Here is a 16,822-nt window from a genome sequence, read left to right on the forward strand (position 1 = left end):
CTGCGTGCTTAAAAATGTCCCAATAACGCGATAAATATTTAGCCACTTTAATGCAAGTCAGTAAGGTGCCTTTATTGCAATTTCATGCTCCTAGCTCAGTATGACTCTAGAATCCAAATCATTCAATTTTATTATCAAACTTCGAATCTGAATTACTTACATAAAATTAATTAGATTCATTCACATTTCAAAGCTGAACACGTTTTTAATGCTATTAAAACTAAACCGGCTCTGTATTAATATTTCTTAATAAAACAGCATACAATCAAGTAATTAACTTTGAACTGGGGCCAGTTGCACCAACTTAGCCACTACGTTAAGACACATTCTCTCTAAAAGTGTATTAGTCCTTAAGAACTAGTTGGACAAACTAGCAGTTAACCAAGGGGTAATCAGTCTTACTTTTCCAATTCAAATTAGATCCATCTACCTTTTAATGTAACTGACTTTAAAAAGTTAGGACCTGTATTGAAGAAAAAATTTAAATGACTAACTTTTAAGACTAGTCTAAGCTGTTTATGCAACTGGCCACTGGTGTTTTATAAAATATTAGTTTCAAACTCAAACACTCTAAAAAACAAAAACAAAAAGGTTCTATATGGCACCAAAAATGGTTCTTGGCTCGTAATCATAGGTGAACCTTTTTTAGTGCTATATAGCACCAATTTTGGTGCTTCAGCGGTTCTTCAGAGGTGCTATATAGCACTTTAGTCAAAGAACCGGTGAAGAACCATATAGCACTAAAAAAAGTTCCCCTATGATTACGAGCCAAGAACCATTTTTGGGGCCATATAGAACCTTTTTTTTTTTTTTAGAGTGTATTGGCTCAGTGTTGAGCTGGTTGTGAAAGGGTATTACAAAGCTCCATAATCAAGAAGCAAAAGATATCTTCAGATGTCATCTGCTTATTAAGCTGTGAAATAAAAAAAAAATAAAAAATGAAAGCACTTTAATAGAGCACAAAAAAAAAAAATCATGACTCATTCAAATGAAGTCAAATGTTCAAAATGCTAATCTGATTTTCTCTGTATTCTAGGACCTGGTACAGAAGCACTCATAGTCATGTTCTCTTGGTGACTTTATTATGTTTTTTAGCGTTATAAAAAAAGGGCAACAGCATGACAGGCCAGACAGAGGCGCTTGGCAACGATATGTACAAAGGAGGAGGAGGAAGGGCAGGAATGCACAGGCCAGGGAAAGACAACAGCTCCTGTCCTGTTGACAGCATCTTATCAGAATTTTTCCGCCCAACATAAAAAGTCCAAGTATGCTGTCTGTACAAGAGGTAGGCCTGGAGCAAAGCCAGGGGCTTCCTTAGGAGACCGAGGTTAGGGCTAAAACCGTTCGATTAGTAATGTAGGGAATCTTGTCGACAGCACAACACAATGGTCCCGGATTGGCAAGGGAACTGAATCATTCTCATATCAGCTTTGCTCTACGAGAGATCTATGTATATACATTTCAAATAAAGTTAGAATGCAGGAGAATTTTTATTTTTTTTGGAGATTCCCTGATGGCCCATTAGGCACAGCCAAGATACAAATAAATGCATTACCAGCAAAAAAATAAAGTGAAAATAAAAAAGAAACGTGATCCCATAGTAATAGAAGTAGTTTGTCCTTGTCTGTAAGGTGGTAAAAAATGTCCAAGTGAAAGCCAGAGAGGACAACAGCAGGAGTCAGTCTGTTTTTTTGGGGTGTTAGACCTTTTTTTGACTTGGTATCTTTATCACATCCCCCTCCCCTTCCCCCAGAGTCCCCCACACTGGCCATGTTCTCAGCTGCAGGGTCCAATGCTCAACCTGCACAAAAGACAAAACTGAGATCAGCCGAGACAAGTCATTTTTCAATGTAACGCTGTGTGACGCAACAATATTATGCACAACATAGAACAAGGACTTGCCTATGTCAGTTTCTTGGCTTTGTTGTAGAGCGAGTCCACTACTTTGCTCATGTTCTGAACTGTTTCAAGGGCAGCTTCATACGTTTTGTCTACTGGAGGTTCGTCAAATACAATCAAGACACCTTCCCCTTGGTCAAGGATTCCTATATGCGGTGAGAAAAAGAGTTTTTGATAAGCATCATAAAATCACTGAAAATATTTGGAGGGAGCACAACTGATTTAAACACATAATATATGCATGTTTGTCTAGGACTGAGTACAAATATACATCAAATAGACCAGATAGTGATCAGTGGCTGACTAGTGAAGCCCAATTCCTGCAATAAATGACTCTTTTGAAGAGTTTGATGAATTACCGATTTACTGATCAGTCTGAAACACTGCTAGAGACACAGTAACACCTAACAGTCAAATTCACTAAATGAATCAATGGACTTGAGAGACTTGCGTGTTACTGCAAGAGATCCGAGTTAATTTGATATTCCTGGTTTTACTTAATTCAGTAAACTTCAAGCTGTACAAGGTATTTAAGCAACTTAATTTTAAATATCCCTTTTAGCAGACTCAAATAGAAGTACTCCGATAAAACAATATTTATAATTTAAACGATGTAAGGCAATCGGTTTCCTCAAATGAAATGAATTAACGTTTAATGAATTAAGATTTTACAGTGTATAATTTACAGAATGAATAGAAAGAATCTCTTTCAGCTGTAAGCAAAACAGACATTTCTAACAGAAAAAAAAACACATGAATTAGAATCAAATTAAATTGTAATCAAATCTGTAAATGCATTGATACCCAGCCCTAAGTTTCACAGAAAACATATCAAGTAAAAGACAAAAGATGGCATCATACCGTGGAATCTCTGGTCTAAAATCATCTGTGACAGTTTCCTTTCAACATCCCCCTGATGAGATAATGGAAGAGCGGTGTCCAAATTTGAGAACGGATACTTGAAACAAAGTACTGACATGCATGGCATCAAAAGTAAACTTGTTTGCCATTTAAATCTATACATATGAGGTTTAGAGGTGTTATTTGCAAATTAGAGAGTAAAAAGGCCTTACCTTGGAGAGTTTTATTATCTCAGAAATGTGTTCAATCTGTTGGTAGAGGAGAAAAATGTAAGTGAACAACTTAACTGTTTTAAGCATATATCAATGCTCGCTGAGGTATAGCAGGGCATTACCTGCACTCTGGAGAAGGGCTCGATGACCCTTATGAGGTTTTGTTCCAGCAGATTGTCATAGAGTTTGGCCAGGTGGGTGCTGATGATTGGGTCATCCCGCAGCTCAGCTTTGTATTCTGTTAAAGCCTGAATGCAGATCAAAGAGAAGGACATTCAATGTAAAAACTGGACTGATGGACTGAGGATGTAACCCTGGGGTAAATATGAGTATAATTATAATTGAGACTTAGACGCTGTCTTTTTGACTGTTAATTTTTATATTTCTTTCTAGTTCTGTAAAAGAGAGTTAGGGTTATTATCTAACATCCAAGTTGTATTCAATTTATTTGGAAATGTTATATACATATATACACACACACACACACTCACCTGCGTTATTGTGGTCAATCCAGAGTTAGAACCGGGATGATGTGAGGGGGGGTGGGGAGATGAGAGGAAGAAGAGCACATAGAAAACGTGCATTAGAATTAGCATTATGTGACTTAACATTGTTTAAACATTATCCTATAGGTTAGGGTGACTAACCCTTGCAATCTATCAGAATAAGCGCTACAGTGCTGAATATTCACTAAGAGTTCAATTCGATGAGTGATGAAGCCACCAAAGGCTGGGGATGCGTGTCATTTAGAAAGGATATGGATAGCAGTTTGAGTTACCGGAACATTCAACACTCCTCCAAAGAGGGAAATGTCACGGGAGTGTGATCCCATATTGGCGAGGCTGGACCAGGACTGAGATCGTGGATGGGATTGGTGGGGATTGTGCTACTGCATAAAACACGTGCGGTGAGCCTATGCACTACATTTTTTGCTCTTAAGAGTAGGGCTGTGCAATTAATCGAATTTCGATTTCGATTTCGATTTTGCCTCCCAACGATCACCAAAATAGTACAATCGAGAAAAAACGATTATTTTGCCTTGCGTTCTGAATGAAACGCGCATGCGCTCATCCGCCCCTCCCGAAGCCACAAACTTTCTCAGATCGGGAGTCTCGTGTCTCGTGTGCATATCATCCGCTGGAATTTAAAAACTCTGCGCGAGTAAAGATGGCAGAAGGAGGGCAGTTACAGCAGCGTTTGGTGAGCAAAAAAGGCAAAACCAACTCCGTTGTCTGGGAACAGTTTGGCTTCGAGGAATCAGACGACCAGCAGAAACATGCTGCAAGATTTGCCACATGGTAGTGGCTGCAACTCAAGGGAACATCACGAATTTGTTTAACCACTTGAAAATTAAACAGAGTGACCTATGACAATCTAATAAAGAAACAAAAACTGACGAGAGCAGGGGTGCCGTGTAAACGTCCTTTTTCCCCTCATATTTTTCAAATAATTCTCTCTTTGTAAACTTTGTTCAATGCATGCGAGTGCTGCCGTATGTTTGAATATGACCAGTCGTTTTCACCGTCATCACCCGGGTTTAGTGCCAGAAGACGCGAATGAGAAGCCGCGCGCGCTGTGAGGAAATGTATCTCTGTGCGCTCATCCGAGAGCGCGCACACGTCTCTCAGCGCGCAAATATTGAGTTCTCTTTCAAGTCTTGCTCTTGAACGGACAAACTCACACAAAACGTATGTCAACATGTCCATCTTGATGAGTCTCCTAGCAGACATAGTCTGTATATGCCTTAAGTGAACTTTATACAGTCGATAAAGACGACGCATATCCGATCCGGATTGAATAGCTTTTGTAAGTTTAATAGGATTCATCTTTAATTTATGCACTCAAATATGCAATGTTATTTTACATTTGAGACATTTCTGTACCTGAAAACTAAGGTTAGACGTACCTGAAAAGCATATCTAGCCGAACCATAGGCCTATTGTTGATCTTATTTATTTGTGATTATCATTTTTACATGAATACTTTTATACTTTGATTTGAATATGTTATATTATTTATTTTAATAGTTCAAAAAGTACAACAAATGTTACAATTTCAATTGAATTGTTGAAAGGTGTATTTTTAATAAATACAACACATTCCCAAAGTCATGTGAAATAATCGTGTTACATAATCGTGATTTCAATATTGACCAAAATAATCGTGATTATGATTTTTTCCATAATCGAGCAGCCCTACTTAAGAGTGAAGCTGCCAATTGTTCAGGTTTATACAATCACATGCTTTGTTTCAGGCCTGCAACATTGACTCTGGTATTTACATTATTTGGTTATCAGCCGGCACTACATTGAACATTGTCCCTTAACTGTAAACTTTACTGTGACTTGTTGTCAGTCAGCATGTATGTGTGTGTGTTTATTATTTTATTGATAATTAGTAGACTTTAATTCTTTTGGTGTATCCTTAATTTTATTTACATTTCATTCACTGTAGACTGTAGAAAGTTTAATTTGAACAAGCCAGTATCCCGATTACTTTGAAAATCCTTACAATACAAATTGGTTGGTGGTAGTAGTAACATTTTAAGCCAAAGCATCTGACCCACCTTCTCAAAGTCTGCAAGTGACCTGTTCTTGCTGGCTAGGGCTACACATTTAAGTGCATCTGTCTAAAGAAAGAAAGAAAGAGACAAGAAAAGTTAATCCACATAATCCTCCAACGACAGACACAACAGAAAAACATCATTTTGTCAAGCAGCACACAGGGTCAGGTGTTGTGGCAGAGTGCACTATACGGTCATATAAAAATGGAAGTGGTTGAATACTATGAAATGTGTGCTGCAATCTGGGATGGTATTTGTCAGTTTAAGTACCAGACTCTCTCAGAAACATGTCTCACCATGGATGAGATTTAATGCACAATTTCAAATGTACGCACTATGTTTAAAATGTTTGGGGTTGGTAAGTCTCTTATTTTCATTTATTTAATTAAAAAAAATACAGTAAAACTAAAATATTTTATGTTATTACAATTAAAAATAACCTTTCTATTTTCTATTTTAAAATGTAATTTATTTCTGTGAGGTCAAAGCTGAATTTTCAGCAACATTACTCCAGTCTTGTGTCACATGATCCTTCTGAAATCATTCTAATATGATGATTTGCTGATGTCAAAAATAGTTGATAACAGTTCATAAGAATAGCATTTATTTGAAAAATAAATCTTTTGTAACATTACAAATGTCTTGTGTCAATGAGTTATGGTTTAATGTTGATTAAATTCACCCTCACTACCAAATAAAATTGCTTTGAAAAACAAAATCTTACTGACCCTAAACTTTTTAATGGTAGTGTTAGTGGGGCTTACACTAAAACAATCAAGTTTGCTCCCACTTTATATCAGATTGACTTCCTCTCAGTCGGAGTTCAAGTCATGTCTTAAAACTTATTTATTTTCTGTTGCTTTTAGTTATAATGAATGTTGTTTCAAACTGTGTTCCTTTTTATTTGTGTTACTAATTTCTATTGGCTCTGCTATCTATGTGTACAGCACTTTGGTCGGCCAGTGGCCATTTTTAAATGTGCTCTATAAATAAACTAAACTGAACTGAAGTTCGGTTAATCACTACAATTTAACATGTACTCAAATTAGCATTTAAATTAAGTTACAGGCAAAAAGTGCCTGATCTTTAAGTGGTAAAGAAAAAATTAATATTTTCAAACTAGTATGAAACTCATTTTGGCACACTTTTACTTAACTTTTTTTAATTAACACTTCATAGTATAGCAATAACCCAGAGTAAAACAATGCAAAACAATGTAGCACAAAGAATAATGTATCATGATCCGATCTTAGCTGCTGACTACATTCTTGCAGAGGTCATGGAAAAACTACACCACGAGATTGAATGAACAAGACCCTTTGGCTCAGACATCTACCTGTCTGCCAGCATATCTGAGGGCAAGTTTTCCACTGATCAAGGCCTGCACATCCTCTGGCCTGCAAAGATAAAGACATACATGTTTAACATGCTCAATATCTAAGTTTAATGAAGAGAGAAAAAAAGGAAAATTCAGGGTGGGTTGCAGAGTTTAGAGCTACCGTAAAACTTCAAATAATAGCCGAGTCCCAAATAGACGCCTCTCTCTTTTAAATGCCTGGTTTGACGACAGGTTTGGGTAAATAAAGGCAGGTCTCAAATAGAGGCCGGGTCTGTTTTTTAGTATCGGGTTGTATATGATCTTCTCAAACCCATCAGATCGTCTGTTCTATGTTTTGATTAGATTTCACGTGACAGACACAACCGTTCATGAACAACTCATCACTATGGCAACATAAAGAGGTTAATGAACTTGCAGTCTTCAGTTTTTCTTAATTCTCTCAATACCACCATGGAGACAAAAAGAAAAAAGTATAATTTGACATTTAAGCTGACAGTTGTCAAATTTCAAGTGTGGGAAAAGCTGGATACTGAGCGGCTGAAAATTTCCTTTATGCTTGAGCGCACACGCTTTGTGTGTGCGAGGGAGAAAGAGGAGACATATTTCATTAACTTTGGGATGTTATCCTTAGGTATGTGGCCTGACAGTAGCGAGGATCACCTTATCCATTGTTTCAAAGAGGGAGAGCCGTGCGCATCTGGGCGGGAGCTGTTAGTGCAAGCAAGGCAGGCAGAGTTAGTGGAGACCGGAGAGGGAGAAGTGGAGGAGAGTGACGAGGAGGAGGAATTCGCCAATGAACTTGTAATTGAGGATCGCGGGGATGATGATAGTGACAGACATCCCAACCTGAAAAAAGTTATTTCAGGGAGGTATCCCGAAATTTTTTTGGGGCTCTCTCTCTCTGCCATGGCGCTCCAGTTTCTAGATTCACTGAACTGATTAATTCGGTTCGGGAGAAGAGATAAAAGCCCGCCCACACTGACAATTGATTGGTTGACTTACCGAAACAGGCCAATCAGGATGCTCTCTGTCTTACATGCGCTTCATTAGGTGCACACTAGCACACACACGCAAGGTCTCTCGCTCTCTCTCCCTCTCTGCCGTGCGCGCGCGCACAGTTTGTGTCTCGCACGCGCGCTCTAGATTGCGGGAGAATTAAACTCATTTGCGGGCATCAGGGAGCCGCTATCAATATGCGGGAGACTCCCGGAACTTCCAGGAGACTTGGGATGTCTGTAGTGATGAATAGAGTAATTTTCTATCACATGATTGCAGTTGTTTTACAGGGTAACTTTCATTCTTTCTTATTGATGTGTTTCGGGCAACAAGTTCATATGCTCAATGGATTTTAGCGGTAACTTATATTGTTCTGCCCATTGCTGTCACATCGTTTCGTTTTTTGTGCTGCCAATAATCGAAGACATTTCTTACATTAAATGATTTGTTAAACACATTCGAATTAATTATAAATAAAATGTAATATAATGTGGTAACCTCCTACCGTCATGCTTGAACATCTCAACACTAAATTAAAGGCCTGTCTCTTATAGACGCCTGTTTCAAATACAAGCCGGTGCAGTTCGGCGATTTGGGTAAATAGAAGCCTGGGCTATTATTTGAAGTTTTACGAAGATTTTATCTAAGATTTGTTGATATAGGCTTTATTTTAAATTGAGTTGTGTTGCACCACTTAATTTTAAACCAAGATGAACAAATCGGGGATTAGAATTTAACCTGCGATTAGAACCTTATTTACGATTCATTTTCCCGGCCATGATGGATTCGCCATTGACAGCAAAAATGTTACTACTCCATTTCCTTCTTTATTGACCACCAGAAACTCTCTCTCTCTCTCTCTCTCTCTCATTAACCCTCAGAGCCCGACGGCATCGCCCACGACGTCACAGGGCTCCTCCGATAAATATTTATATTATTTCATGAAACTTTTATCGATTTTCTTACCGTTTTTTCCAGCAGAAAGCTAACGAGCTAGCCATCACGGGGGTGTCTTTGTATCCTTTACAGAAGGTTTTCTATCCAGCCTGGAACATGTGCATCTTTTTGGAGTTGTTCAGCAATAAATCAAAACGCTTACATCCAAGATTTATCCACTTGATGTCCATAATTTATAAATTTTCCGTCATTTTTGCCGCTAGCTGCCATTTTGGATGAGGGTTTGACCAATGACAGGCTGATCCGTCATCCACGTTGGTGTGCGTCATTACGCATGAACCACAGCTCTGTTATTGTGGAGAGAGAGAGAGACGCACGACAATAGTGTTGAGGAGAGAGAGAGAGACGCGCTGCAGTTTTGAGTAGTTTTGTGGAGAAAGTTTGAGGAAAAAGTTTGAGGAGAAAGTTTGAGGAGAAAGTTTGAGGAGAAAGTTTGAGGAGAAAGTTTGAGGAGAAAGTTTGAGGAGAAAGTTTGAGGAGAAAGTTTGAGGAGAAAGTTTGAGGAGAAAGTTTGAGGAGAAAGTTTGAGGAGAAGTTCCTGATAGGAACTGTTTTGAGGCTTGGCACCAGTAAATATCCAAAATCCAAAGAGGCCAAAAACGCCTGGACTTTTTTGGGAAAAATGTAAATAGTTTTGGTTCTGTATAAGTTCTCATGTTTATTCCTGAGTTCCAGAACTCCAAAGACTTGAACAAACTGTTTTCCAGAGGAAATATGCTTAGCTTTTATTTATTTTTGTGTGTTTTCAATAAATATTTGAGTGATTCAATTTCCGTTTTATGTTTTCATTTGTCTTTATGGTCCCATAACTTATTTTACATTCAGGTGACATCAATGCAACACAAATATACTGACAGTGCAACTTGTCTTGAAAAAAAAGAGGTGTGTCAATTGTCTGTGCACAACAGGGTTGATGTTTTACAAGCTTTTTTAGTAAATAAAACCAGGCGGAAAATTAATTGTAAAAATACCCTTAGGTCTTAAAGGGTTAAGGAAATAAACTTGTCAAATGTCAGCTGTCTTTATAAAGCGCTACGTAGAGAGACCGTTAGCGATCAAGCAGGCAATGAAAACATTGCGGCAGCGCATGTGGATTTCATAAGCATGGAAATATATTTATAGCATCAATTAATGGAGTATAGTGTGGCAGCGTAACTTATGGCAAAACAACCGTCATGATTGGCGGAGTGACTATCGCAGCTCTTGACAGCCCATTCCGTTTGATAGCAGCCGCTCGTGATCGTGGAGCGGGTATGAGGTGTTCCTCTCTTCTTTTCTTTGCCTGCCACCAAGATGAGTGACGGATCTGCATCCCGGACTCGATAGAAGGCGTAAGCTAGTCCGCCACGACCCTCACATTCTGCCGGCTCAATGCGCTTTATTTTTTCATTTTTATTTGTAATAAACACCTCTCTGAGACCTGACGACACACCCACTGTTTCTATCTCCGTTCAATCATCTGCATAGTTTAATTGTAGGTGGACTTTATTTTATTTAAACCAGAGTTTAAAATTATGGAGCAACAGGATTAAAGTTAATCTATTTAAATATAAATTAAATCCAGGATCAAAATTATGGTTTAAATGTAAACCTGCTTATTTTTAAACACAGTTTAAAGTTAGGTGCAACATAATTATTAGATAAACCTTGATTTAATCTAGATTTAAGATTAATCCTTTTTGGTGCAACCCACCCTTAGAGACCCTAGAAAAAGCCGGGACTCACAAGTTCAGCATGATCTTGCAGAGGAGCATGTACTTGAGTGCAGTGATGGCACGGGGACTGTCAATAGAATCGTAGCCTTCAAAAGCCTCATAAAAGTATGAATACGCCGTTTTCCAGTCCTTCTCCTCAGCAGCATGAATAATGCCTGCAAGGGAAAAAGACGATGTGATGCTCTCAGCACAATACCTTGAGTGTGATATCTCCAATACTAGCTCCAAAACTCCTTCAATAACAAATCATCTGGTAAATCATGATAGTACTCACTATCAGTTTTTCCTCCAGTTGTTTAGGATAAGTAATGCATATTAGTATTCATTAATATTTACAGGAAAATGTCTCAGTACCATTAATGCAGGATGAAGTCTGGCTGTTAATACTTTTGAGACTGAGGAGGACACTGAGGATGTGAATGTCTCACCATGGTCAGTCGTGTTACAGTACAAACAAGTATGTACTGACTGGCTGCGATCGCATCATGTTGCACAGCAATTTTGCTTTCAGTGTGTACAGACAAATTAAGTGGTTAGGATTTGCCGTGATACTGAAGGTCTTTGTAGAAGGGTTGTGGAAACGTACCTGACTGCATATCTAGAGCAGCCTGCAGCTTTGGGGGGCAGTAGATGGCATTTGCCGTGGTCCTGGCAGAGGTCAGAGCTGCTCTGGCCTTGGGCAAGTTGCTTAATGCATGATACGTCTTGCTCTCCAGCAGCTGGAGCTCCACCAGCAGAGCTTTATCGTCCATCTTCTTCAGCTCTTGCAGGAGCTGAGAGCCTGATTAACAAGAAAAGGACAGCGGTTATAGAACGCAAGTACATCTCCCAAGCTTAAGAACATGAATGAAACAATGTCAAATACAAGGAATGATCTTGTCAAGGACTCACCAAGCTGCAGAGCCTCTTGGTAACGTTTGGTGTCAAAATATAAAGAGACCAGACGGGCCTAAAGGATTGAAGTAACACTGATAAGAAATCATTGAACCAGCATAGATCAATACTGATCATAACCACAAAGATAGCTTGTAAGGCAGGCAGAAAAAAAACAATCTTTTGGTGTATCCGACTCAATTCTGTTCAAAGCTTTGCTTTGCTAAATTATTTTTTGAATTTTGAATCTGTTCATTCAGCAAGGCAGCATGAAAGTAAAGACATTTATAATGTTACAAAAAAATTACATTTTAAATAAAAGCTGTTCGTTTGAATACAGAGTTTCCACAAAAATATTAAGCAGCACAACTGTTTTCTACATTGATAATAATAATAATAATAATACATGTTTCTTAAGCAGCAAATCATCATATTAGAATGATTTCTGAAGGATCATGTGACGCTGAGTTATGATGCTGAAAATTCAGCTGTCATCACATTTTAAAATATATTCAAATAAGTTATTTTGAATAACAATATAACTATTTTTATTGGGTTTTAATAAATAAATGCAGCCTTGGTGAGCATACTATAACAGATGCCTTTCAAAAAAACCAAATTTTTGAAAGTTTATGTATACCATATTACAAAAAGTGCACAATATTGTCTGAATTTATGTTTAAATACACTCAGTCCTTCCTCATATTGTAAACAAGAGACCGTCATGTCAAAAATCACATGACCAGTTGAATATTATTCCCTTTACCTAGGTACAAATATCAGTAACATACTGTCCAAGCACAACAAAAAACAAAAAGTTACAAAATGCACATTCTGGAGAAAAAAAAACTAACCCTACATATGAGTAACAGTAATGGTGATGTTTGCCTTTGCAAGCCTCTAATTTACAAAACTAGGCTCTCACCTCCAGGGCCTGTCGTAGAAAGGTCCTCTTCTCTGATTTGGCCCATTCAATGCATTCCAAGCATAATTCCACCTCCTGACCAGTAGCTGCCTCCATGTCCAAGAACATATCGAGCAGAGAGCGCACCAACCGTGCCGCCTTTGCTTTGCTGATGGAGTTCAGGAATGGTCTGACATACTTCAGCAGACCTCCCAATTCTGCAAAGGAACAATATATGGACGGACAACAATTATCAGCTGATAGAGAAGTGGCCTTCAGGACCATCAGACAACGATGATGACCGAGACATTAATATATGTTTATACTGACAACCCATTAGTTAAACATCTTTACCAGCAGCTTGTCCAGTCTTGGCCAGCAGTCCGCCCAGCTCCAAAATACTCTGTTCTTTGACACGCACAGCCTCTTCGTCATCGTCTTGAATGTCTCGTTTCACTGTGAATGTGGACAGAAGTCATTTTGCTGTTAAATATTATTATGTACAACCCAAAATAACTATTTAAACTTGGTTAACTTAGACTGTCTGGTGAAAATATAGACAATTTCATCTTGGTCATCATGATCCTCAACTAGATTAAATGCTAGACTGGTGGGCTTCAACAGTTGTTGATAATGCCAAACAAAGGAAAATGTAAACCTTATTAAAACACAACAGAGACTGAATTTGTGTGTAATATTTTGATTATTGATTGTTTTTACACAAATGTAGTGGCTCCAATTTGTGGGTCATTTAAAGATGATCCAAAAATCCAGTCCTTAAAGCAGCTTTAATGACAAATGCAACTTGCTTTTATTAACTTCTTTTTCAAATATTATTTTTTTTATATTTAAATATTATTTTAGGAGGTTTAATAAAGGTTACAAAACTTAGAACATCACATTTTAATGTAATCAAAAATAATCAAAAAATGGCTTGACATGCCATCAAATTATCCGTGACAAACGCACACATATCAAACTTCATGCCAAACAAAACTTACTGATGCTGACACATTATAGCATAACCGAAAGAAAAAGGTCTGTGACCACTGACCGTAACGAACCTGTCAGTCATGTTTTAATTACTTAAATTTGTCATGAATTACATTTTCAGACTTTTCCTGACATTAACTGCCTTTACACTATGATAATTAATTCCTAAATGTCATTAGCAGCTAAGAGACTGTCACTATGGAGTGGAGCTAATTCAGTTGTCATGAAAGTTCTGGTGGTTCCTTTAAACGTAATTTAGAAAACGTCAGTCATTTTTCTAATTTTAAATTATTCACCACAATTACGACGCCGAAATCAGTACTAAACAACAACAACAAAAATATCCGTGAATTCCAAACGTATACAGACCTCTACAGAGAGATCCGCGTTCATTGAAACTGAAGCTAGCTGATTGGCTAACTCTTTCCACGGGTGGCAGGTCACTGAACATTGTTTTTTTTTTTCTAACACTACAAAAGCTACAATTAAAAATAATTAAATTTGGTGACAAATTTTAAAAGAGCACAGCGTTTCGTCTGTAAAGGTAACAGTTAGTAAGAGCACAGTGTATTTGTTCAGCTAAAGGCTTTCTTACGCCTGTCACAGTGAGTCAGCAGCATGAAACCGGCTAACACATTTAGCTGCTCTTCTACAAATCGCAGTGAGGGACATTATCCGTGTGTGAAAAGCACAGCTCCTTCAGCTAAAATCACACAAGCGGTCCAAAAGCCAGCGGCACAGGAGACACTTACCAATAGCATGTAAAATGTCAATGGACGCATTCCGATCCGTACTGAGCATCGACTGTGCTCTCTGAAACTCTACCGCCGCAGCCGCCATCTTCCCAATTCACCAATTGCCTGATTCACATAACAATCATCATTGAACACGCTACCGGAAGCGCCACCGAGGCACGATGGGAGATTGAGTTCGCAGAGACGGTTGGATGTATGACCACTGATCTATATAAATGACATTATATAGATCAGTGTGTATGACTCACGAGTAATACCAAGTATTTTACATTACATGATTTTGGAAACTTTACTTACATTATGCCATCTTATATCACTATGTAGCCAGATAGATAACAGACAGACAGACAGACAGACAGACAGACAGACAGACAGACAGACAGTTAAAATGATACCTTTAAAGATAGATAGATAGATAGATAGATAGATAGATAGATAGATAGATAGATAGACAGACAGACAGACAGACAGACAGACAGACAGACAGACAGACAGTTAAACTGATCCCTTTAAAGATAGATAGATAGATAGATAGATAGATAGATAGATAGATAGATAGATAGATAGATAGATAGATAGATAGATAGATAGATAGATAGATAGATAGATAGATAGATAGATAGATAGATAGATAGATAGATAGATAGACAGACAGACAGTCAGACATTTAAACTGATACCTTTATAGATAGATAGATAGATAGATATATAGATAGATAGATAGATAGATAGATAGATAGATAGATAGACAGACAGACAGACAGACAGACAGACAGACAGACAGACAGACAGACAGACAGACAGACAGTTAAACTGATCCCTTTAAAGATAGATAGACAGACAGACAGACAGACAGACAGACAGTTAAACTGATCCCTTTAAAGATAGATAGATAGACAGACAGACAGACAGACAGTTAAACTGATACCTTTATAGATAGATAGATAGATAGATAGATAGATAGATAGATAGATAGATAGATAGATAGATAGATAGATAGATAGATAGATAGATAGATAGATAGACAGACAGACAGACAGACAGACAGACAGACAGACAGACAGACAGACAGACAGTTAAACTGATACCTTTATAGATAGATAGATATCATCATCATCATCATCAAAGCTTTTATTCAGGACACACATGGTCCAAAAAACACATACATGAAATATACCAATACAAACACAAAAACAAACAAACAATACATATCACATATTTGCATATAAACTAAAACGCCAGTGGTTCCACAATCTGGAGAAAAATCTGACTGAACTTAGTGTTGGGTTCGTCAGTGTTAAAATTATACTGTTTGCAGAGTCAGTTAGCCTACACATACATCTGTACATGATATTCCGCAACACTGCAGAGCAGGTGGGTACACCAGCACTAACAAACATCTGACTCGCACTGCTCCAACGTGGCACCTTAAGCAGCAGCCGCATTCCATCATTATATGCTACATTCAGTTTCTGCATGCTGCTCTTTTTGTAACAGCGCCACAAATGGGCAGTATACATAGGGGTACAAAATGTTCTAAAAAGTGTAGTCTTCACAGATCCTGAGCACATACTAAATTTGCGGATCAACATATTAGCTTGTGCATACAACATACGACACTGTCTAAAAATGTCCCTATCATCAGACAGGTCATCAGTTATGTAATGTCCTAAGTACTTAGCCTCATCACATACTTTAAGAACACTACCAGACAGGGAGAATTCAGGAAATAACAAGTTCCTGTCCTCCCTGCTCCTGATAATCATAATGTTACTCTTTTTTGCATTATATTTAATGTCAAAGTCTGTACCATATTTAGAGCAGATCTTCAATAACTGTTGAAGACCAGCACTATATGGACTAAAAATGACCAAATCATCTGCGTACATCAAATGGTTGATAATCATATTACCAACCATACACCCAGTTCCACATTCGTTTAGCAACTTTGATAGATCATCCATATAAACATTAAAAAGAAAGGGAGACAAAATACTTCCTTGTCTAACTCCGTTACATACATTGAATGGTGCAGACACAAAGTTACCCCATTTTACATACATTGACTGATGAGCATACCAGAAAGCCAGAATTCTTACCAGAAATTTGGGAACTCCTCTGTTGTGTAACTTATAAAATAATTTCTCATGATTTACACGATCAAAGGCTTTAGAAGCATCAATAAAACACATGAAAATTGTGGAGTTACGCCTGTTATATAATTCTAAAATCTCCTTTAGAGCAAAAATACACATATCTGTGCCATGTTTCGGTTTAAAACCAAACTGGTTGTCAAAGGTCAGGACAAACTGTTCCAATTTATTCAGTAATGTCCTCTCAATGACCTTGGACAAAACACTGGCCAGTGCTATAGGCCTGTAATTGTCCATACTATTTATTTTGCCTGCTTTGTCTTTAATAATAGGCACTAAAATAACGGATAAGATAGAATCAGGCAAAATACCATGAACTAAAAACCCAGTAAAACAAATAGCAAGCATAGGACAGAGTTTTCTACTTGCAAGTTTTAAATGTTCAGCAGATATCTTATCCATACCATGTGCTTTATTATCTTTTAACCTCATAACTGCATCATAAACTTCTTTTGGAGAGACAGTCACATCTTCATTTTTGTCAATGTTGCCCACTACAAAGGAGTTACTTTTAACACAGTTGAACAGCTCATAGTAATGTTTTTGCCACAACTGAGTAATTTCCTCTGGATTGGTTACACCATCAATATTCGTTGGCAAGGA

At 37.8% G+C, this 16,822-nt stretch overlaps 1 protein-coding gene across 2 annotated transcripts; it reads right to left on the reverse strand.

Annotated features, from left to right (window-relative positions):
- Positions 1 to 49: 49 nt before the first annotated feature.
- Positions 50 to 14,196, reverse strand: psmd11a (proteasome 26S subunit, non-ATPase 11a). 2 transcript variants are annotated; one of them, XM_079831283.1, is made up of 13 exons: positions 14,065 to 14,196; positions 12,674 to 12,775; positions 12,341 to 12,537; positions 11,434 to 11,491; positions 11,129 to 11,323; positions 10,553 to 10,697; positions 6,872 to 6,932; positions 5,539 to 5,601; positions 3,095 to 3,220; positions 2,973 to 3,008; positions 2,761 to 2,812; positions 1,903 to 2,045; positions 50 to 1,801 (listed from the first exon to the last, which is right to left on the reverse strand). In XM_079831283.1, the coding sequence occupies exons 1-12, from the start codon at positions 14,150 to 14,152 to the stop codon at positions 1,903 to 1,905; spliced, it is 1,266 nt and encodes a 421-aa protein (XP_079687409.1). In that variant the 5' UTR covers positions 14,153 to 14,196; the 3' UTR covers positions 50 to 1,801. The 2 variants fall into 2 exon arrangements, 1 of the variants encoding a protein (XP_079687409.1); XR_013817631.1 differs by having other exon boundaries at positions 1,068 to 1,801; positions 3,095 to 3,906; positions 5,172 to 5,601.
- Between the last annotated feature and the right edge of the window lie 2,626 nt (positions 14,197 to 16,822).

The sequence above is a fragment of the Gobio gobio genome (genome assembly GCF_949357685.1).
Source record: "Gobio gobio genome assembly, chromosome: 1".
In the NCBI taxonomy this organism is placed as follows: Eukaryota; Metazoa; Chordata; class Actinopteri; order Cypriniformes; family Gobionidae; genus Gobio; species Gobio gobio.

Coding starts and splice junctions, on each gene's coding strand:
- psmd11a (XM_079831283.1), bottom strand. CDS start 14,152: ATGGCGGCTGCGGCGGTAGAGTTTCAGAGAGCACAGTCGATGCTCAGT. Junction 12,776..14,064: donor TGACATTTTACATGCTATTG/GTAAGTGTCTCC, acceptor CCACATTCACAG/TGAAACGAGACATTCAAGAC. Junction 3,221..5,538: donor CACTTGCAGACTTTGAGAAG/GTGGGTCAGATG, acceptor ATCTGCATTCAG/GCTTTAACAGAATACAAAGC.